General features: G+C 41.9%; 1 protein-coding gene across 2 annotated transcripts in view; it reads right to left on the bottom strand.

Annotated features, from left to right (window-relative positions):
• ITGA8 (integrin subunit alpha 8) overlaps window positions 1-24712 on the bottom strand; it is a 123790-nt gene that overhangs the window by 27899 nt on the left and 71179 nt on the right. For both annotated transcript variants that reach the window (XM_081881920.1, XM_081881921.1), the window contains exons 21-27: window positions 17476-17568; window positions 13989-14068; window positions 12518-12598; window positions 8963-9068; window positions 7802-7960; window positions 5742-5864; window positions 1747-1860 (exon numbers count right to left, since the gene is read on the bottom strand). In XM_081881920.1, coding sequence (XP_081738046.1) covers window positions 1747-1860; window positions 5742-5864; window positions 7802-7960; window positions 8963-9068; window positions 12518-12598; window positions 13989-14068; window positions 17476-17568 — 756 coding nt within the window. The remainder of the gene's footprint in view (window positions 1-1746; window positions 1861-5741; window positions 5865-7801; window positions 7961-8962; window positions 9069-12517; window positions 12599-13988; window positions 14069-17475; window positions 17569-24712) is intronic.

The following is a 24712-nucleotide window of genomic DNA, read 5'->3' as shown; positions in this document are numbered from 1 at the left end:
AACTTGCAGTGAGGCAGATGTCACTTTAATATTTCAGAAAGTTAGAAAGTTGTTCATTTTTTTAAAAAAAAATCTATATAATTTATTCACTCTTTGAAATGAAACATGTGTTCTTTATTCCAAAAAAATAAATCACAATGGATTAAATACTCGGCAGGATTACACTTTTGTATCTGGAAGGAGAAGCTGCTGTTCCATTATTTTGTTTAATGTCATACTGAACGACATAGGGTTGTTTGAAGAAGAATAAAAGTGCTTCTCTTTTTAAAATTCCACTATCAGACATTTTGCACAGATAGTTGGTTAGACAGGCAATTGTGTAAGGCAAATTTGGGGGAATCGGATATATTCATTCAAGTTAGGTGATCCCTGGAGCATTTCAGCTTATGCAGATGAGGGCAATTCCTCAAAAGGAATGTTGCTGCTGGATCTACCTGTATGACACAGGTCTCTACCAGTAGTGGATGCTGTGGTATGGCGGTACTCATCTGAACTCCCAACAGCTGAGTCACTGCTGCTTACTGAGAGGAGAAGGGGTGCACTGGTGAGATGAGCACAGTGAAATGCCCCAGCAAGGGTACCAGATTGGCACTGCTGGTGGTGTTTGCACCATGCTGACCTCCCTGCCCACTTCAGAGGCTTAGCTGCTGAGGGGGCAGGTGAGCACCACCAGACCACCACAGCATCTATTACTGGTCACTGAATCTTTCCTGAGGATCAGTGAGATCCAGTGGATCACTGGAAATAAGGGTCACTTGCCTTTCCCCAATAATTTCAAGGCAGCGTCACACGTTACATTGAGTATGTCCTAGCATGCTGTTTAAGGGAAAACTCTAGTGGAGAATTCGTAGACATTTCTCTCAAAAGGTGGAGCTGAGATTGTATTCCCCAAACAGTTAAGTTGTGCCCACACCATCTAGAAACTTCAAAGGTTTCTGAATGGTACAACCCAGAGCAGCTTGTTACTAGCGAAATGTGTAAGTGAGACAATTGACTGTCTCACCTTGGAATGAAAGGGATTCCCAAAGGTATTTCAACATTGGTTAGAAAGTTGAAATGTGGCACATACAAAAGAGGCATGCATTGTTTTACAGATAATGCTAAAAACTGAGATAGGAAATTTAGCCCAAGCTTGAGACTTGGACCTCTGGCATGGAGTAAGCCAAGCTGCACACAGAAGGGAAGACCAGTGTTTTGAAGTTCACTTTCGCCTTTACACACTTGAATTGGGGTTTGATTGGAGGAGATGAGATTTCTAGTGTCTTACAGGCCCAGGGCAAGGATGGGGAACCTATTGCTCTCCAGATGGTGTTGCACTACAGCTCCCATCAGCCTCAGCCATGTGGAGGGCTGCAGGTTTCCCTACTCTAATCTAGAAGCAGCCTGTAGCTATGATTTCAGAAGCCAGAAGAAGAAGAAGAGTTTGGATTTGGTATCCTGCTTTATCACTACCCAAAGGAGTCTCAAAGCGGCTAACATTCTCCTTTCCCTTCCTCCCCCACAACAAACACTCTGTGAGGTGAGTGGGGCTGAGAGACTTCAGAGAAGTGTGACTGGCCCAAGGTCACCTAGCAGCTGTATGTGGAGGAGCAGAGACGTGAACCCGGTTCCCCAGATTACGAGTCTACCGCTCTTAACCACTACACCACACTGGCTCTCAGGGGAAGCTTCATTTTGCAGTACATAATACACATACAATACACAAAACTGAAACATTTCCCAATATTTTAGCTTGCATTTTCTTACCTGTAGAAATGTTGAAGCCCACAAACGAGACCGTATTTTCAGTGCAGCACTTTTCCCTCTTTCTAAGAGTCCCACTGAACAAGTTATCATCAAGCACTCCACATTTGTGCAATTCTGTACAGGAAACAATATGACATTCTAACTATCTTTTGGGATCTAGACAAAAGCATTAACAAACAGTGTGTCCTGCATGCCATGTGCATTCCCAGCAAGATGGATTTTCATTTTTGGAAAGGAAAAATAGACTGAATTTGTGTTTGTTTGTTTTTTTTTTTAAAAAATGAATTACTTAAAATGCATATATAGTCATAAGAATTGAATCTATATTTCCTTGGAGACACTTGTGTAGAACCTAGGTTTCCACAATGGAAAATTAGCACATTTCATTCAACACAATACTCTCATGGTTTCACTTTTGTTATTTAACTAAAATCCCATGTAAACTGTAAAAATGAGGAAACAACATATTTGAATTTTACTTGGGGTTGAATTTTAGTGGGGTCTCCATTATGGTGGACTCTAATGCACCCATTGGGTGAAAACCTTGTGTGTGAAAATTATGAAACATACATGGATAGATCATCTAATTGGCTTAGTTAGGCTAAGACTACTGATGAGGTTTATGATAAGAATTATCAGTATCGAGGTTAGTTAGTGACACTGAGAGCTGATCAGCTGTAAGCGAGGATGAATTGAAGGGCACAAAGGAAGACACCTGCAACATACATACATATATTATGGCACAATAAACACCAAGTTGTAGATCTTTTATGTTATCCCTGACTCCCCCAACACTGAAATTGACACTTTAATGTTAGAGCTCCTCCAAGCATCTTTTTTTTTGCACAGTCATGATGATTTGTGCTCATGATGCTGTAGGAGTGGTCATATGCGAACTACCGTATTTTTCGCTCTATAAGACGCACCAGACCATAAGACGCACCTAGTTTTTGGAGGAGGGAAACAAGAAAAAAAATATTCTGAATCTCAGAAGACAGAACAACAAGAGGGATCGCTGTGCAGTGAAAGCAGCAATCCCTCTTGCTGTTCTGGCTTCTGGGATAGCTGCGCAGCCTGCATTCGCTTCATAAGACGCACACACATTTCCCCTTACTTTTTAGGAGGGAAAAAGTGAGTCTTATAGAGCAAAAAATACGGTAATTGTTTGCACATGCAAAGATATTTGGGGAGTCACACTGCTTCATTTCCAACCAGTGCATCTCCTGTAATGTCTTGCTGAAATCCCTTAACTTTTTATACCCCACAAATGTTCTGTTTTCGGTTTGGTCCTGCTTTATAGCAGGTCCGGACAGCAATAATGTGGTAGCACTGGAGAAGAACCGCAGAAGCAGAGCAAACCCACCACTAACGCAGTATCGTTGCATCAAGAACATGTCACAGAATACACCCGCAATAAAACAACAATTTGGAGGGGCCCTGCATTTCTGTGTAATGGTGCTCTTTCCGCACAATTGTATCTTAAGAGAGGAACTGGATGCTTTGGATTGCAAACTCCCTAAATGGCGGTGCGAAGTTAAATTTGTACAGAAAATTACATGATGCTACATAAACGTTCAGTTCTCCATGAGAGCTGAATGAGAGATTGTGTTTTCTCAACTTGTGTTTTCTCAGCTCCCATCCACTTCCTCAGCAGGGCCTTGATTATACAGAATTTACTGAAAAGCAATGTTTTAGAGGACATGTTTGTTTAGTTTCTCTTATTTAATCACTCTTTAATCTAGCTTGATTTGTTTATCTCTCTGTCTTGTAGGAGCAAGCGAGGTATGTATTATTTTTTCAATTCATAATCGCACTAGATGAAAGAAAGACTCACATAATGAAAGGCTTCTGCAGATATTCCAGGGATTTTTTCAGATGTATGTAATTTGCATTCTAAGGGTGATTTTGTTGTTAATATTGCAGGAACTGGATGAACTTATAAGCCCAGGATCCAAAGAAACTTGCAATTACTTTTCTGCGCTCACAGGGGTTTTAACAACCCCCCCATAGAAACATAAGACCCTTCCTGCCCTCCACCTTCCATATGGTAACTCTGCTTTTTAAACTCCCCTCCATTCCAAACACTGTTTGGCACTGACATTGCTGTTAGAGGGGGAAATATGTCAAAAATTCTACTATGCTAAGGCAAACCCTGTGGCTTGCCAGAAGTAGATTTTCTGAATCCCAGCCATGGGCTGCAATCCATGGACTTCAATATTACACAAGATTTTGAGCAGTTCAATATGTTTGTTCTCCCTCCATGCTGGGGGATGTTCCATGATGTGCACAATGGAATTGTGTACGGGGGGCATTCCTTGCCCAAGAAACCAAGGCAGGCTGTCATGAGAGCCCCTGAGTGAGTACTGCAGGGGGATGCTGAGACCAGTGTAAGCAGCAGAGCACAAGATAAATGGTGTGCTCTTCTCTCCCTTTAATCATCTCCCTTCTATACTATCCAAAAGATGACATGAGAAAGAGACACAGTACCAAATGCTGTCAGGCTAAATCCAAGCACAATAGTAGTTGGAGCAAACTACTGAATAAAAGATCTGGCTCTGTTTGTTTTTACTATATAAAATGCAGATCCCACACACAGTTAACATTGGGGCTAAGCATTTGCAGTTGTTGAATCTGTACTGGCAAACAGGCAGGCCAGTCATTGTGGGAGATAACAGATAATGAGGCATTAAACAGTTTTTACGGCTGAGCGGTAATATTTTACAAAAGGTGGTCTCCATGGAATTTAGAATACATTTTAGTTTGTCTCTGGCAATTAGAATAAGAAACCAAGATAACTGTAAGAAGATTTTCATACTGCCAAATTAAAACAATAACTGATTTCAGATTTTTCTCTTGAATTTCTTTCCTAAGGTTGCCATATTTCAAACAGTGAGAATCTGGACAGAAGAGTTGTTGAGCTCTCTCCCCCCCCCCCGCCCCAATGCATAATCTGAATCCTGCTCCAAATCATTCCCTCTATTTGCAAAATTCAGGGTTGAGTGACAAACTCTATGCAGCCAAAATGGCACAAGGGGGAAGGTACCAGTAGACTTGGTGCAATCTCAAGCTTTGCAGAACGAAAAAACAAAACAAAACCTAAGGGGGAGAGGAAAAAAAACACCCACCCTAAAGTTTGAGGGGAGGACAACTCACCTGCCCTCCCCCACAAATGAAAGAAATTAAACTTCAAGAAAAAATAAAATGAAAACTTAAATATTGGTATTTTTAAAAAAAAATCTGGAAGAACTGGTAAACAAATAAGCAGAGTTTCTTGTTGGCAGCTGTCCTAGTGTTCAAAAAATAATACGTGACAGCTCAAACTGGGGAGGAGGATGGATGGATGTGTACTGGCCATGCCCATTTCACCCTGACCTTCCTGTTGCAAGTGGGAAGATCTGAAGAGGGTTCTTTAGTGTGGCGCCATCTGAACTATAACTTGAAAGCGGTATCGCACCACTTTAAACAGTCATGGCTTCCCCAAAGAATCCTGGAAGCTGTAGCTTGCTAAAGGTGCCGATAATTCGCAGGACCCTCCTTCAAAATCCCTGAAAATGAGGGAAGCCTGGGCAATATGTGAAATTATTATATTTATATTGTTTTGTTTTATTAAGATGATTTTGGGAAGCAACAGTATATCTAACAGCGCATGGTGTCCACCACCTTTGGGATACTGTTGGAAATTTCATATTCATTTGACCATTTGAAAATTGGTCATCAGGACTGCAGATCTGTGTGCTCAATTGCCAGACATTCTTTCAGACAAGCTGTAATTATATGTGGTAGGCCATAAACTATGACATAAGTGTTTCTGCTTCTGGTTCTTTCTCCGTGTAAGAACAGGCAGTTAAAGCTCACAGCATACTCCCCAAAACACGAAGGGAAGTGCAGTTGTCACTGGTCATACCAGCACTAGAATAACAACAGCCCCCCACTCATCCTTAAGACTGCACCCAAAAGTCTTCAATGTGCAGCACTGTAACTTCCATCCATCTCACCAGAACTTTTGCAGAGTTCTTTTGATGCTCCACCACTTTGGCTTCCCTCCGTCCAACATAGTGGGGAATGGAGGAGTTGCGTAAGAAAGCAGCGAGTTCCGGAGTGTCCTCTGGGACAGCAAACTGCAAAGGGAAAGAAGAAAGAGCTGTGAACATAACTCTGCAATTGCTCTCTAACAGAGATCTTGGGTTTGCTATTGACTTTTCTTCTTTTCGTTTAACAGCTCTACCCTGAGAGCTGATACTTTGCCCTCTTCAACTAGCAAGAGGATTAACTACAGCCAGGAAGGATACTGTAAAATATTTTGTTTTAAAGACTAGATAACAAGATTGGTTTGTTTCTTTTGCCATCTGATTAACTTTCATGATGCTATTTTGCTTTAATTAAACTCCTGAGCCTAGGGTTCCATTTATTTTCATCCAGGCAGAAATTTCTGATTTCTAGAAATCTTGTGAGTAGTTGTTAGTATTTTTTGGTACCAGTAAATACTTCTGGTATGATCAGGATCAGGTTGAGTGTGTGTGTGTGTGTGTGTGTGTGTATGTGTGTGTGTGTGTGTGTGTGTGTGTGTTTACTTTCTGGGAAATGAATTATTCCAACTGAGGACTTCAGCACTGCTATGTGGGGTGGGGGACCTTTGGATGAATGGCTCCAAATATAACATCTGTAGATTAAATCTTAGAACTTACATTTCTTTTTGTTGATATGTCATTTTTTTGTTCATAATTACAATAAAATTATTTTAGTCTCATTTTTTTTGCTTCTCTGCAACATAAGGAGGACGTCAACTTTGGAACAAGCAGAGAGAAATTGTATTCTGATGTGAGTCGTGCGACTAGAATAAATGTGCAATTTTTCACCAGGGCTGAACAAATTAAAGCAAAACATTATACAGCTCATATGACAATGCTGGCAATAAAAGTGATCCTGGTATTACTCCAGGAAACAAACAACTGGAAAGATCTCGTGGGAGAGAAATGAAGATAATAATACAGTTTAGAACACATCACACATGACAGAAAGAAGAAAAACAGAAAGAAAAAGGCATAGTTGGGGGGAGTAAAAAGACAGAGGCAAAGACCTGCTTCATGTGGCAGGGAGGGGGGCAGTTTTTGAATTTTAAATTCAGTTCTCCACATTTCCACATCACTTTGCAATTATTTTTGGAAGAAAAGTTCTCATGAGGCCAGAGGAACATCGCCCGGCTGTAAGGCGTGAAGGCTGCTCCCTGCAAGGCCTTTTCCACCTGGCCTAGGGAGCGGGGCCCACACTCACCCAGTCCTACTATGTTAAATATGTATTCTGTAGTTGAGCTCCTTTGTAATGTTTTATTATGAAATCTTTAAGATAATTTTTTTTTGTTTTCTGTTATGTTGCTTTGACTGTATACTCTATATTTGTCTTTCTTCAGATTGTTTTATTTATGTCTTATTGATTCAATATGCTGTAAACCGCTTTGGGATTTTTCTTGAAAATATAATGCGGTATAGAAATTAAATAAATTAAATAAACAAATAAATGAAACTTCATCAGCATTAAAGTGTGAATTTATCCTAATATACAATTTTTTTGTATGCAATTTTGCCTAATACACACATTTTTGTATGCATTTCCTCCCTAACACATTTGTGCATGTTATTTTCACCAATACATGCATTTTTATGCATATTGCTTGGCTTGAGAACTGTGTTGCAAAATTCAGAGAAGCTTTTGTATTTCAAACGATGGCTATGTTTCAGCTCACATATTGTTTTAGAAAGGCGGAATTAGGTGGATTATTTAATTAGTCAAAGGTCTGGAAAGAAGAGGAATGTTCTTGCCTGGCACCTAAAGATATGTAATGAAGGTGCCAAGTGAGCCTTCCTGGGAAGAGCATTCTACAAACTAGAAGCCACTGCAGAAAACGCCCATTCTCGTGTTGCCACCTTCCAGACCTCTTGTGGAGGAGGCACACAAAGAAGGGCCTCAGATGATGATTGCAGAGTCCTGGTTGGAACTTTGAGAAAATAAACAGTTACTCCAGATAGGTGAACCAAGAAACTCCATGTAAGTCCCCTACCTTTATTTCCAAACTATTGATTGCAGAGCTTGTTTGACATTGCAGTGGTCCATGTGTCTGAATGTGAAGGATGTAAAGAAGGAATTCCTTTCTGCTCAGAACTGGCCATTCCACATACAAGACTGTATCATTGATGGCACTTGGCCCAATGTTCTGCAACTATGGAGTAGACACACACAAAGAGGAGAATAAATTGAACTGGAATCCTGCAGCCCAAGATACAGTTAGTTAGTTCATTCCCATCAATTCTGCCCCTTCCCTTCCCAATGTTTTCTGCTGCTTGTTGCCAGGTTGTAATGGTGTGGCGACAGAAGCCAAAACCAGCTGAATTCTCTTGCCATGCACTTGATTCTACCTTAGCAATCCTATGTCCTCACAGCTCTCTTCATGGCATGCCAACTTTCTCCTGGGTAATTGCTCACAGCCTATAAATTCTCTTGGCCTTTTGTGTAGCTTTTGCGCCAAACGACTTTCTTGCTGGTTCCTCCTTTCAACTCTGGCTGTGTAAACACAGCTGGGTCATTCTTTTCCCAATTGAGATCTAAGCTGGTGGTCAGGAATGATGGGAGTTGGAGTCTGGAAACATCTGAAGAGTCACAAACTCTGTATTCCCATTCTGGAGCTCTCCTCATTCCCTAATGCCCAGTGATGTTTTTCACAGGGCTCACACACCCAATTGAGTGGCCATATCTGGGGCAGGAGCATTGTGAAGGGTGGGGAAGTCTCGCCCATGTTCAGGTTAATTTGGTTGGAAGATGACCCAGAGTGGACTGACTCCTTTTCAGGTTTCAAGAAGTGGGGAGAGAGTTTTTTAATAGGTATATTTGTGTGTGGTGTTCAAAGGCATGCTTTTCAAGCTTAAAAACAACCTTTATTCTAATATAATTTCCTGTTATTAGTATCGGATACCTCTTGACAAACATGTGTGTATCATCTGGTTCCATATACAGTTCTGTCAATTTCAATCTTGCCAAGGCAACTTCACTTTTTGTGGGTTTTGTGGTGGCTGTGCTTGAAACTGACAGAGGCATGTCTCACAAACTCAGCATTGCTGCATGCGAAGTGTTGCTGGCTGGCCAAAATCCCCAAAGACTGCCAAAGAATAATTTCACGGTTTGAATCTTTTGGAAGTCAATGGTTCATTTGTATATGCATATTTACCTGGTATATGTGCTCCACCAAAGGTCCAATCTCATCTTCTTTAGTAGGTTCGTCCTCTGGTTCCCAGTTATGAATTGGCAAAATGATTTGTGGAGGATGGGAGACTCTGAAATGGTACAAAAGCACAGCCCTATCCGATCAATTGTCTGTTATACAAATGAAAAACATTAAATCTGATTTAAGGAAACAATGGTTATGTATGATAGCAACTAGAAATTGACTGCAAGCATGTGGGAATTTTTCCATGAGCATATACCCATGTAGCTTTTTTTTAAAGTGTGGGAGCATGGTATTGTGTTTAGCGCATGGCTATTTTCCCCAAACCATGTCCACCTGCCCCACCCTTGATGTCATATGTGATGTCAGGTGAGAGGCAAGCAAAGGCGTGGCTGCCATCACTTAAAAGTCAGTTTGAAGCAGTTTGCATTGAAAACTATTTGAAACACACTTCAAAGTGATGCCTCTTAGTGCCCATTACCTGACTGGTGAGACATTGCCTTTGAAAGTCCATTCGCAAGCAGTTTTGTATTGAAATGGACTTCAAAAGGAGCCCCTTTCAAGTTGCCATATGAAGTCATAATGGTGTCAGATGAATGACAGGCGGTTGGCACTGCCCACCTCTCAAAGCTGACCCACAAGTGGTGAGGGAAGGAAGAATCTGGCCTGCTACCAGATCCAGTTCCCCACCCCTGGTTTAGGGTGTCGGCCTAGAACAGGAACGGTGAACACATATGGCTAATTTCGCTAGACTGCAACTCCCATAACCCCGTGTTTTGCTGGCAGGGGCTGATGGGAGCTGTAGTCCAACAGCTCCTGGAGAGCCACTGGTTCCTTATCCCTAATCTAGAACCAGGGAGACACACATTCAAATTCCTCTTGAGCCTGGAAACTTGCTGGACACCCTTGTGCTGGTCACTGTCTCTCTTAGCCTGACCCTTTGTGCAGCATTGCTGTAAGGCTAAGAAGAGAGCTGTAGAGAACTACATACATTGGCAAGAGACATACTAGACTCAAAACTGATTGTAATTTGGCCTAGTAAGCCAGGATCAAACAGTGGTAAACATGGTAATCTATGGTTTGCCACAAATCAGCAAGAGGGGGGGTGGAGGAGATTGCATAATGCAATAGGAGGAGAAAGAACCTGAAATCAAAGTTCCATTAGGTTCCATTCCTGTAGAACCAAAACCTTGGTTTGACAATAAGTCTGAATGTCAGATATGTTTATTATGGAATAATAAATACCGTAATACTGTGTTTATTATGGAAAACACCTACGTAACTGCAGCAAGCTCAATTGCTATGAGAAGCAGCCTTATGCTTTGGTAGATGCTGACAGGGTTCAGCCTACCTCCTCCTCACTGCACCCCCCCCCAAAATCCCCTTTCCTGTATGTGAGCTTCTCCACCACAGCCAAGCTTCAGTCCTAGTTACCCAGCATCCATGTTTGAGGGAATAAAGAAAGAGGGAAAGGGGTGAATGTATAGATACTGCCTAGTAGGGATTCCTTGCGTTCTGCCTCCCCAAAATGATACAACAGCTTTCCAAGGCTCTTGGTATCGCAGAGAGGAATATTAGGAATGTTGGGTTTCTCATTACGGCATGAATCTCCAGGCTTTAAGGAAGAGGCAATTGTGCATGAAATTAATCACAGGGTCCTTCCAAAGAGACCACCGCTCCATCTTCACACAAATGCCTGTTTGTTCAGCTTGAGGGGGGCACCTCTCAGTTTATAGAGAACATGCTTCAACAGTCTTTCTAAATAGTTAATAGCAATGCAAAGAACCAGACTGCAAAAATTACAATATATCCATTTAAATATATCCATGAATAATGATAAGGTAACATTATGATTATTTTATTATGGTGATGTCTGTTGTTATGCTTTTCATTATGTTTTTATTATTGACGCTCTGCAATGTGTTCTTATTGTCGTATACCACCCAGATAAAGGGCAGTATATAAACTGAATAGATAACAGCAAGATTTTTAGTAAGCATTTAATTTTCAAGGGAAATTGCTTTGTAAGAAGCAAAGGAAGGAAGGAAAGTTTAAGATGTGTTTGTCTAGCCAAAGATGTATTATTTCATAAACAGCATCCATTTTAATGCACTTTGGAGATCATGAGACATTTCCATGTTATGTGATGTTACCAAGCCCTGCAAAGGCAGGATGCACTTTTAGAAGCCGCAGAGTTATGGCTAAGACTGGCTATGTCCAGCCATAGGATTTTAACATCCTGTACTATTCTTTTTATTTCTTCACCTGCCTCCTTCTTAGCAACAGATGTTTACATTTAGGCACTTGACTCAAAGTAGATGCATAGGAATATGCACGTGTTTGATAAAAGTATACTTAAGATTGCTGATATTTTATTAAGGAAACTGGCCGCTCTCCAGTGAATTGCTCAATTAGTTCCATGTGCTGTGTGGACCTTTGGCCATATTTCCACCAAGAAGTGTTCTCCATGCTGCAACGTGAACCGGTTTGGAAACTTGGAGAGGTTTCAAGAGCAATTTGTGAGACTGTGTGGGAATGTTGCTCCCAGGGAATATCGCCGAGTGCACAGAAGCCCTTGGGCAACCTGATGGAGCTCTCTGGGCTATGCTCCACATCTAAACTCGATTAAGAAAACAAAGGCAGTGGGTCCGCCAGCTCCATTCTCTCTAACTTTTAAAAACATTTTCTAGAGTTCCTAGTTTAGGGATTCTGAATGCGAAGGAAGCACTAATGTCTGGTGCTAAACCAAATGTGCAGAAACAACCACAGTGGACAATGGAGAGGGGCACATTGTGCCATCTGCCATGTAGCTCAAAGTTAGACAGAGGGAAGGAGGACAAATATACAAAGCACAGTAAGTTTTTAATCCCCATAACAAAGTTAATACACCTAGTCGCAAATATACAATCTGCCCATTTGTATGATGTGGTAGGTTCAGAACATCAAGCTCCTGCGCATAGGACTTCTTTGTATGAGGAATTGTTCTGGCAGAATGAGAAATCAGTGGAAATTCTGAATGGCAAAGTTCTATTGAGCAGGGCTAGCCTGAGACTTTTCGGTGCCTGAGGCAAAGGACAGGAGGGTGCACATGAACCTCGCATTCCATGTACAGAAGATGAAGATGTACAGAAGGGGCCCCCTCAAATATTTTATTGGGAGGGCCGAAGACCCCTCAGTCCCCATGAGTTGGCTCCTATGATCCACACTGGCAATGGGACAGTGTTCTTCAACACATCCCTTGGTGGCAGGTGAGCTTGAGGGGCACAGAAAAGTCTAGGCACAGGTAGGACCAAGTGACACACACAGATCTGTCATCTAACAGATGAGAATAAGCTCAGGAAGAATTGTAGGTTGTTGTCTTTCCGCCTCACTCCAGCATCTGCAACCGATATATGACTCACTCTGTTTAATGATAGGACCAGCTTGCTTTTGAGCCCAATCCCATTTTTGAACCAATCAACATTGTGGCCTAACTATTGCCCACTCACAGTAAGCTAAGCAAACAGTTATGGTTAGGTTCTTTTTTTAATGTCCAGCCTGAATACAAAATGTACTTACCCTCTGACCTGTACTTGAGCTACTGCACTTATATTGATCTGAAGGTCAACCAGATTACTGTTGGGATTAACCTTGTTGGAACTAAAAGAAATTTGTAAAAGGTTAATTATGTTTCACATATATAAACCTGAAAGCATTTTTTACTTAAGCCTATCGTGCTCGGGGCTACAGCACTTATCAAATTAACAATTCTCTATTTGAGAGTTGGAGCAGGGTAGTAGTGGAAGATGCACCCAACTGTCTGGGGCCATTGGAATAATAGATAAGGCCTGGATCTTCATGAATCAAGGAAACGTCACGTGTATATTGATAACTATGAAGGAATTGGTTCTTCCTCCACATCCTTCTCCCAATATCCTAATAATAACCTACCCAAAATAGGATATAGGTTATAAAACCTTCCTTCCAACATTATTGATCAATTGCTACCAGAGGTGACATGGATGAAGGGGTAGTGATTATCACTCCTCAGTGAAAAGGAAGAAATATTAGAAATAAGAAAGAAAGCATTTGTGCCATACTTTGAAGAGTATACAAATATTTCCAGAGGGTCTATGCACCACCGAGCTGGCAAGCAGTATACCTGGAAAAATCACCTGTTGCATTAGCTGTTGCATTTGTAATATGCCACTGGCTTTGTAATTTTTGTAATCTACCAGTTTATTCCATAGTTTCTTTGTGTAGAGAGAAATCACAGCTCTAACCACATTCCTGACTACTCACACAGGCTGATTTCACAAGTTTAAAAAATGCTAACTAAAGAGGCACACATTTAATTAAATGAAGAAATATGTCTCATTTCTACTTCATTTACCTATATATTATTATATCAACATGAAAATATATTTACTATGATAGTAATCAGATTACATGTTCCAATAATGCAACAAAACCCAGGACTTCTAAAGACTGATCTTGTGATGTGCTTAGGAAACATATCTAGAGTGATGATAGCTGCTCTTTGGAAAAGCCCCATGACATATGTCTCTTATCCAGTAATCTTTCCTTCTGTAGCAACTGCACCAAATTCATGGACATGTGGACTGAACTAGTGATAAACTGCCTTCTGCTTTGTAAACTTTGATTTGACCATTCCTTTGTTACTGCTGAGAATGATGGAGAATCTCTGGAGGAAAGTAACTATCTTTTGGAGGCTTTCCTACCCTTTCAAGGTAAGAAAAAGAAATTTTATTTCTTATCCCTCTGCTAAATACACACTACAGAGCAGAAATTACCAGCATGGCACCTTAACGGTACCCTTGAGGTTTTTCTTGGTGCTCCTAAAGCCTTTAACATGTGCGCACAAAGCAGCAACTTGGTCATGAGGTCATGAATGCGATTACCTTTTCCCCCCTTGAAAACTACGTATGGCTAAAGGAGGAAGTTGGGAAAGTAGCACTCTTTCCAACCTCCTCTTTCAGCTCCGTGCACTTTTCAGTACTCAGACTGAGTCTCCAGGATCACAGCTTACCTTCTCACTTGCAGTTCAAACTGGATGCTGAATTCGGCATTTTCAAAACGCTGAACGGTAAACCGGATGCCTGTAGAAAACTAGGATTCAAAATTCACTAATTAGAACTGTGAGCATTTGACTGCACTACATTTAAAGGCGATAGCCCTCAGTTGGTCTAAATTGGACCCTAGATGGTGCCATTTGGAAATGCAAGGTATACCAATGTATAGGGTTGCAAATAATTCTTCAAGCTGTGGTTGCCCACTCCCTGCTCATCAACTAACTTTAAAGAGCCAATAGGTCTTCTTTTCCATAAAGAAATAAGATTGCCAGACTTGCTGTATACGATTAGAAGGGAGAATGAAAAATTATCCTCATATCCTTAAAGGTTTCGCTTAGGCATCTGGTTGGCCTCTATGAGAACAGGATATTGGACTAGACAGGCCTCTGGCCTGTTCCAACAGGGCTCTTCTTATATTTTTAATGCACCTGCCCCAAAGTCATAACTTAGGTAATAATAATAACTGGGCCTTGGACCAGTATACCTGAAGAAGCGTCTCCACCCCCATCATCCAGCCCAGACACTTATGGTCCAGCTCTGAGGGCCTTCCAGCAGTTCCATCACTGCAAGAAGTGAGGGAACCAGGCAGAGGGCCTTCCACAGAGGGCCCTGTGGAACACTCTCATATCAGATGTCAAGGAAATAAACAACTACCTGACTTTTAGAAGACTTCTGAAGGCAGCCCTGTTTAGGGAAGTTTTTAATGTTTGATGTTTTATCATGTTTTTAATATTGTGTTGGGAGCTGCCCAGAGTGGCTGGGGAAACCCAGCCAGCTGGGCAATAATCATTCACACACACACACACACACACACACACACACACACACTTTTTTATTTGTACCCTGTCCATCTGACTGAGTTGCCCAGGTGGCTTCCAACATATATAAAAACACAATAAAACATTACATACTTAAAGGCTTCCCTATACAGGTAATATGCACTACAGTCATGATGATCAACACATGAGCCTCACTTTGAAACTTTACATAGAACAAAACTACACTCCTGTTGTAAGGTACTAATGAGTAGCAGATGACGCCTCTGAGTGGCAACAGTTTTTAAAGGTGGCTTTTGGTCCTTGACACTCCTGGTAATAAGAGGCAAATGAGGTTCACATATGCCACCAATAAAACTCCACAGAGACTAACGCACAATGTTTTACTCAGTTTAGTAAGTGGGAACATAAGAAGAGCCCTTTGGGGTCAGATCAAAGGCCCATTTAGTCTAGCATCCTGTTAACGCAGTAATCAACCATATAATTATGGAAAGCCTGATATCAGGACCTGAGTACAACAGCACTCTCTCCCATTTAAATCTTCCTTTAAATTCCTAGGAGTTTATCTCAGTGAAGACCTTACTTGGTAAATAAATATAACCCAGGTGGTTAAGAAAGCCCAACAGAGACTCCATCGCCTCAGAGTATTGCAGAAGAACGATGCCAATCAACATTTGATGATCGCCTTCTACCGGTCAACAATAGAAAGTGTCCTTTCATACTGCATCGCGGTGTGGTACGCTGGTTTGACATATACTGATAGTAAGTGCCTACAGAGGGTGGTGAATACAGCACAAGATATTATGGGCTGTCCCGTGAATCTGATGGATGAAATAGCGGAAGAACGTTGCCTCAGGAGAGTGAGGAAAATTCTCAGGGATGATTCACACCCTGGCCGGCACTTTCTTGATCTCCTGCCCTCAGGCAGAAAATATAGAAGCATGATTGTCGCACCAACAGGGTAAAGAACAGCTTCTATCCATGGGCTGTTAGGCTGCTGCTGAATGAAAAGATAACAACAGGGCAACTGACTTTCGGGTTTGGTGGGTGTGCGTCAGTAAACGAGGGGAATTAAGACTAAGAGAGCTGAGTGGGGGGTGCTCATGTAATCTCACTGTATACAAGTTGTACAAGTGACAATAAAGTATTTCAATTTGCGATTCCCAGCAAGCGGTATTCAGAGGCACACTGCCTACAACAGTGGATGTGGTAAACAGCCATCAGGACTAATGGCAATTAATAGCCTTTATCCTACATGAATTTTCATAACCCCCCTTTTAAAGCTGTCGAATTTGGCGGCCATTGTTACAGCGTCTGCAGTTAATTCAAAAGTTTAGCTATGCCCTGTGTGGCGAAACACTTCTTTTGTCTGCCCTGAGTCTTCCAACATTCCACTTCGTAGGATAGCTGCAGGTTCCAGCACTATGACAGAAGGCATATAAACTCTGCACACTTCTATCATGTCCCCACCCCTACACACCTATTTTTTAATTGACAAAAACCCCATCCTCATAGGGGAGCTGTTCCAACCAACCCGAAAATCAGTTCTCTGGAACTTATCCGTCAATAGATTTTACCCCAATGCCATAAATGTAGGTGAGCACACTTTCATTTTTTAACACATGCAATTAAGTTTGCTTGAATTATCTATATATTCCCTGGCATTTCATGCAAAACAACAACAACAACAACAACAGTCATATACAGTGGTACCTCAGGTTAAGAACTTAATTCGTTCCAGAGGTCTGTTCTTAACCTGAAACTGTTCTTAACCTGAAGCACCATTTTAGCTAATGAGGCCTCCTGCTGCCGCCACACAATTTCTGTTCTCATCCTGAAGCAAAGTTCTTAACCCGAGGTAATATTTCTGGGTTAGCAGAGTCTGTAACCTGAAGCGTATGTAACCCGAGGTACCACTGTATAATGATCTTAAAGTCCATCCCATCACAGAAAATACCAAGGGGGTACCAGCAATTGCTGCTTTTTCCACTCATATTTTTGTTTGCAAATAAATGCACTTCTAATGTTAGTTGTGATTCAAATGACTATGATGTAAACAAAACCATGATAACAATCAAGAGTAACGTATTTTAGTGTTTCCACCCATCACAAAACAAATAATATAATCAGACCGTGGAAATTCTCAAGTGAATTGTCCTTAGTGGGGACATTCCTTTCCGAATCAGATGTATGTACCTACATTCAGTAATTGTTCAGAAGTGATGTAAACCATTTTTCACATGTCTTCTGAATAGACATGTAAAGGATTGCATTGTCAAGGATTATGCAATGTATTAAGCGAGGCTTAGAGTTCAATGGGTTTATTATCAGGCAAATGGATAGGACTGGAGTCTAAATCTCAGTGAAAGCAATCAGACAAGTGTGCACTTAAGTACTCAGGTCCAATTAATTTGCCAGAATATGAGCTGATTACTTCAAATGGATTGTGGCCTGGTTCATAAATAAGTTAACCAATCAGTCTATTATCTTTTTAAAAATATAATGTAACGCTGTCTTCTATTATATGAACCATTTCCTGGCCAAATATATCTATTTTTAAAGCTGCCTCTTATTGACACAAATTCCCCTAATTGAAGCAGTTTTCCATTAACTCCCCCAAACAATTCAATTTGATAAAAATCAGCAAACGTTTCTGGTGTTGTCTTACATTTGTTCCAGCTGCCATGGGGTTCCCAAGGTCACAAATCACCATTCTAGTTTCATTTTCCATCTTGTAATCGCAGCTCAGCACGCGCAAGGCCTGTAACAAAAGAACACCAACAGGGAGGTCAAAGGTCAATCCAGAATGTATCCTGTTGGCAAAATGAATGGCTTTTAGATGGCAAGATTACTCCTGATCTCAAACACCTGCACAGAGGCCCAATCTTTCATTCATGCTTAAGCAAGGCTTGACACTTTGAAGAGCATAATATATCTGTCTTTTCTTTTTCGGAAGGAAAAAATAAGATTTTCATATTTATTTCTTGCATTATCTGCTCTTTCACTACAGATACGAAGAGACAATATCTACGGAGTGAAGCCAAGTTGCTAGCAAAGTTGCATTGACTGTGTACAGCTATTGGAACGGAGTTGAGCTTTAGGACAAAAGAAATTTTTTGCAGTGCCCAAGAGCTTCGTGGAAGTGAGTGAGAATAATTTACCTTTTCCAAAGTCAGTAGGATAAGTACCTTTTTCACCTCCATATTAATCTCATTGGTGACGTTTGTGCTTCTGATTGAAATGGAAGGTTCCCCCTTGGCGAGACTGTCAGAGCATTTTCTCCATGCAGTGGGCATAACAATTAAATAAAAGTTTCTTACCCCTGCTGGGTGCTGTTGTCTATACATGCCACACTTGCAAATCAACACAGCCACCATCGCCAGGTGGTGGATACACAATGCTAGATTGCAGAGTCTGCATGTCTCTGGGCCAGTGCAGGGAATAGGAATCTTTCAAATGTTATGTGTATAATGTGAAACAGTTAGTGGTCCCCATATTGGGGTTTTAATATTTCATAAGGCACATAGCTCAGTGGTAGAGAAACTGCTTTGCACTCAGAAGGTCACAGGTTCAACCCCTGACAATTCCATACTGTCCAACTTTTTCAAGCCCCAAATTGGGACATGTGTCTTCCAGGACATGCTCTCAGGTGAGTCATGTGATCTGCGCATCGCTCTCGCCCCTCCCCCAAAAGCGCCTTTTCAGGGATGAGAGAGCATTGTGAGAGCACGCAAGATTACAACACCCAAAATGGCTGCCGAGATCTCGCGTGAAAGAACGGGATGTCCCATTTTGAACGGGGCACTTGGAAGGTATGCAATTCCAGACAGGGATCAGAAAGATGCCTGCCTCAAACCCTGGAGAGTTGCTGATAGTCAGCGTCAACAGTACTGAGTTAGATAAGACCAAACATCTGACTTGGCAGCTTCTCAGGTCCCTAGCAGCCCTCAAGAAGGGAAGATAGTGAATGGACTTTCACAGATTCATTTAAGATGGACTTTCACAGATTCTGTTCCCACAGCCTCACTTGTCTACACACAGACAGGGAGAGTTGGGTGCTTCGAAAGTGTGAATTCAGCTTGAATCTGTGTGTTGAAAAGGCATCCAAAAATGTCCCTTTTGTGGGTTTGTGTAGGTGCGCAATTGATGTGTGTGCAAATGGATGGATGGATCACGGCAGGTGTGAGAGTCAAAGAGTGTGCTGTAGTGATGATCTTAAGAGAGGAAGCATTTGTGGGGGACCAGCCCTGCCTACCATGGCTCTGCCCCCAGACAGTTCTCCCCCAGTTCTGCCTCCAGACAGTTGCCCTCAGTAGCAAAAATGTCGCTCACTCCTGATGCGTACATCACCTTACAAAAGGCACTCATAAACATTTAAAGAGCAGTTCCTGGATTTGGAGGAGGAAAGGTGTGTAACAGGTGTTAAGGAACCTCAGCCCAGGCCATCCCCCTAATCCCTGGCCCTGTTCTGTGCATTGGGCCTTGCTGTAATGTGCCCCTGAAATGTGGGAATGCTTTCTGCTTGCCTGGATAGGGGACAGAGATTTCTGTATGCATCTGGTATGTAGAAACCTCTGGCTTTTGCATGGCTATAGTGTCGCCTTCTGTGCAAAAGGCAACAGCCACATACCGTATTTTCTGAAGACAGTCCTGTTTAGGGAAGCTTTTAATGTTTGATGTATTACAGTATTTTAATATTTTTTTTTGGAAGCCGCCCAGAGTGGCTGAGGAAGCCCAGCCAGATGGGCGGGGTATAAATAATAAATTTATTATTATTATTATTATTATTATTATTATTATTATTATTATTATTCCGTGCATAAAATGCCCCCTATTTTGGGGGGCTCAAATTTAAGAAAATAGGAGGAGGTGGCCGACGTTGTTGAGCTTTATTTGGGAGGGAATGCAGAAAATCACTAAGCCGTCAGATAAACACTGACAATCACTCGCGTCGTAAAAGCAAACAAGCGTCTGCCCGCTCATCACGTCCAATTGTCGTAGCAGCAGCCAATCCACAGCAGCCATTGCCGCATCAACGAATCAACCACTCAATTACCACAGCAGCAGCCAATCCAAAGCAGCCCTTCCCACAGCCACCAATCACCCACCAAATCACTGCTGACAAGCTGCAGCTCATGGCTGCAACCAATCATCCGTCCCCCTATGCACTATCTATGTATAAGACAACCCCCATTTTTAAACATTAATTTAGAGTAAAAAATCCTTGTCTTATACATGGACAAGTATGGTACACTGCACTGCCCACTTCTGCCTCTGGTGATGCCCATGTTTGGCTTCAGCCCACAGGCATGCAACCCATGGAAGGCATCCTCCAACAGAATGCAACCCTTGGGCTGAAAAAAGGTTCCCAACCCCTGGCATGTGGTGACATCACAGGCACTAACCAATAGGCTACCTATAACCAACAGGTTATCCCCATTCAAATCGAAGCTCTCTTTTTTTTTAAATAAAATTTTTATTGGGTTTTTACATTTTATAAAGACACACACACACACAAAAAGACAAAGACAACACATATACAATTTCATACCCTTACTTTCTTTACCCTCTTTCCCTGACTTCCCCCCACCCCCTCTTCATACATCCCAATTCCGATAATTAGTTCAGCAAGTTCTTATCTATAATCTTAAACATATTATTATTATTTTTAAAACTTAGCTCTTTTTACTTGTCCACATTTAATTTATCCAATTCTCTTATAAACATTAAATCCTTTTTCTAAGGTCGATCTAACTTCCCTTCCACGAATTTCTCCCTTTATTATATTAATTATAGGTCACAATGGCCAAATACAAAAATCATAAAATTTTGAAATTCTATTCTCCCCTCCCTCCCTATCCCGGTTTCCATCCCTTCCCAAGCAAATGTCCACAAAAACAGTTCCTAGCCCGGATTCCTCACATCCGAGGCCTTCAATTCTCTGTCAGTCTCTCTCTGCCGATTTTGTTGGTAATCCTTTTTGTTGGTCCTCAGGTCTCGAAGGAGTTCTGTCACAGTCACATCAAATTTTCTTCCATCCAAAATGTTTAAAAGCAATTGCTGCAAAAGGTCAGCTGCTCTCCCATACTCAAAGAGGAAGTCCCGATCATGTTTCTTTATTCTTTTAAATTCCAGTATTCCAAGTACTCCGGGGACTTCCTTCCTCATCTTTCTCATCTTTCGCAGATTTGTAATCCAAAGATCTTCTTCTTTATTTTCTGACGATATAGGCTTCTGGTTGGTATTTTCCACCTGTACTTTCTCCACTCCTTCTTTCCTCTCCGCCAATTCCAAAGATGTCTCTTCTGGTTCAGCTGCAGATTTTTTATCAGTCGAATCCTTTATGCATTCAGCAGAGTTGTTTGTTTTAGAATTCAAGGTCATAAGTTCTTTGTTCATAGCCGTACTCTGCTCTTGCAAGATTCCCACGAGAAAAAACATTTTTTCTATCTCTGCCAGTAATTTTCCCTCTGCAGCCATTGTAATGTCTCTAGTTCCCCCTAGGGGGATTCCAATTGCTTAATAGTCCTTTTCCAACAATCCGTTACTTTGTTGTTTATTACTACTTTGTTTCCAACCACCTCAATTCAAATGTAACACCTTTAGTTCAGAGAGTTATTAAATAGCAAAATTCTTGACTTTAACTGCCCGTTTGACAGCTCCTTTGACAGCTGTCAAACTCCTTATTCTTTTTCCTCCGGCACACACACAGGACGCTCCCGGGTTCGGGGGGAGGGGTTACACAAAAACTTCCAAAATTCCTCCCTTTCTCTCCAGCACAAAGACTTCTTCTGTCAAATTCATGGAAATATCTTTTATCTAGCACCAAAAAGACAGTAATCTCTCCACCTTAGTTCTCCAATCCTTGCTTTAGATCGTTTGTAGGTAGGGGGGGTGCGGACTTCCCTTTAGCACATCCCCCGGTCATGCCGAATTCAAAGGTAAAAATTTTAAAGTCCAAATTCCATTCTACTCACAGGTTGTTTGTTTTCCAGTCCAAATTTTGGGGAAAAAGTCAGCGCTCTCCGGCCATGGCTCGCGGCTTCGCTCCACTGAAGTAGCGGTCTACTCACAGCACCACGCTGCTCTCCGTACCCTCTCCGTAGCCTTTAAAAAGGCTCTTCGTGGGTCGGGGAGGGCGCTTAAGGTGCCCGCCGAGTCACCAAGTCCGCAGGCTTCCGCGCCTGCGGTTTCTAAGGGTCCCCGCGTCGCCGGCGCGGTAAGACCCGTCTTCAGCAGAGCCGATTCCCTCCGGAGCTTGGAGGGAATCCGCCATTAACCGATCGCGCTAACCCGGAAGTGCAAATCCAAGCTCTCTGAAGATACACACAACTGTTTTAATTTTCTTACTGGAAGGGAAGCACCAATGAACCTCTTTGGCTGCTCTTAAATTGTCACATCTGTCTTCGCTTTCTGAAAGGACTCAACTTATTTCTGCCCAAGAGAACAGAAGTAATTAGCACTCTACTAAAGAATTGTGTTTTTCTCAATCACCCAGAGAAATCTGCTGCTGATGGATGTTCCAAAAGTGTTGAGGGCACATCTAGCTGTAAAAATGCAATAATTTAAGTACTGTGAATGCATCCAAGGATTTTGAAGTTAGGGTCCTGCCACCCCTGTGTTCTGACTTTCAGCCCTGCGTTCTATCCACCCCATAACGCAGGCTATTTTTTGTTGCTTTGATGGGGCTCTTCTTTTCTTTTCTTTTTTTAGACTAAAGACACTTCTGATCTTTCTGTGTATTATCTCTGGCCTCCTTTCTCTAGCCAGGTCATCTGTATAAACACAAGGGAACAGAGGGAGAAAGAACAGGGAGCTGCAAGACAGGAGAAGTTGCATAATAGGGGCTTGAACAAAAGAAAAAACAGACTTATTTGTCTTTCTTTGCCTTAATTCGTTGGCATCGTTAGCTAGAGAAATAAAATCATATGAGGAATGTATACGGCAGAACTTCTGAAAAACATGAGGCGCTGTGCATGCCCCAGTGATTGTACTTTTACATACAGTGGTTCAGAAATGTGAGGAATCCTGTGCTTTACATAACAGCCAGCTAATTTAACTTTATGTAGGAAACTAGTTCCTGGCAGCGGTCACCAATGTGGCTCCTGGGAGCACACATGTGCCCGGAGAGGCCATTCCTGGCACCCACAGGATCTCACCCGCCACTGAAATTAGACTTGAAAGAAGCGGTCTGTTGGTAGCCAATGGAACAGGTAGAATGGTGTACTTGGTTGTGGTCTGTGTGTGGTGCCCATGGCAGCTTCTCCAAAGTCCTTCAAGAGGGAGTGAGTTTCAAAGAACACTGGTGCCACAGCACACAAGGCCCTTTCCACCCGTGTTCTTTCTGATGTTGTTGGACTCCAATGCCCACCAGCCTCAGCCAGCATGGCCAATTGTCAGGGATGATGGGACCTGCAGTCCAGTAATATCTGGAGGACCAGAAATTGCCCATGTCAACCCTATTCATCACCCTCATTGACCATCCAAGGACCCCTTACACAGAACTGACTAGGTGACCCTTATGCCTCATCCATGAATATCAAGTCTCTGTAAGACTTGGTAGCATGCATTAGTTAGTCTTTTGTGTGTTTTCTTCACAGTATTTTTCTGCTTGCCCTTTGTTCCTTATCTTTATTAATGAAAACAAGGCACACCCAAGAAGCATCACACCACTGACCTAATGGATAAAGCTCAGTTCCTCCCCATATTTTAAACCCACTTAGCTCAAAGGACAGCAAGATTGCAGAAATTATTCTTGTATCGGAGAATAAAGACCTGGGTATTTGCAAAGGAGAACAACTGACACATGTTCTATTGGCAGTTCCCCATGTCACATTTGCTAATCCATTAACACCTCCAAATATTTAGCCACACTAGCCTTTTACTACACACTAGGAATGACTTTATTTCCCCTTTTGTAGGAACACATGGCTTATTTTTACCGCTCTGAACAGTAGCAAAACCTGACCAATTAACATCAGCACCAGTGCAACTTGGATCTGGTTTCAAGTGGAAACAAGAGGAATGTGGACGAAAATGGGCAACCTAGCAGAACTCCCGGATGAATGAAGCTGTGTAGGCTTTAAAACTGGCAGAGCTGCCTGTGTGATGATGATTAATCACTGGCCACAAATGATTTCCCCAAAGGCCCGGATATTAATGGCCTGAGTGTTAGCTGTTGACATTCTAACACCCAGCTCCGGCACAGAAAGTTACATGGAATTAAGTGCCACTAGCATCAAGGACACCTGCTCCTGGTGTGAGTGTATTTAAGACATGGAATCTGGTATTTCTTTTTCTCCCCTCCCCTCCCGGGGTGGTGGTGGCAGCTCTAATTAAGCTGATTTCCGCTCCCCCCCCCCGCCAGCTAGCAGCTAAACGTTTATTCCTCAAATGAGCAAAAAAAACCACACAAACAAATGAGTTTCTGCTTTGACACACATTTGTCTAGCCGCAACAGTTGTTGTTGTTACTATTTAAATATTTGTTAAATTTATAACCTGCCCTTCCTCTTAAAGATGCCCTGGGTGACAAACAACAAGTGATAAAACACTAGAAACATCTCTAAAACATCTTAAACACTTTTTGAGTGACGCCATAAAATTATGTCACCATCAGTCCTAAGAGCCATTTCTGTACTTCACGTTGTCTGGACAGTTTTATCCTAAAGTAACTCCTACTATGTTTCGTTAACTGTGTTGTGTTATGATCCATGTATACGATGTGCTTTTTCTATGCCAATAAAGGAGATTGATTGATTGATTGATTGATTGACATCTTAAACACATTTCTAATGCTGATTCTAACATACCTGCCTCAGCAACTCACACCCTCATAATACAATAATAAAGCTTCATGCTATGACCTTCACAACTGCACAAAAGACTGGACAGAACACCAAAACA

Source organism: Podarcis erhardii (assembly GCF_964252035.2).
Source record: "Podarcis erhardii genome assembly, chromosome: 12".
Lineage (NCBI taxonomy): Eukaryota > Metazoa > Chordata > Lepidosauria > Squamata > Lacertidae > Podarcis > Podarcis erhardii.
This window is presented reverse-complemented; position numbering and strand designations above follow the sequence as displayed.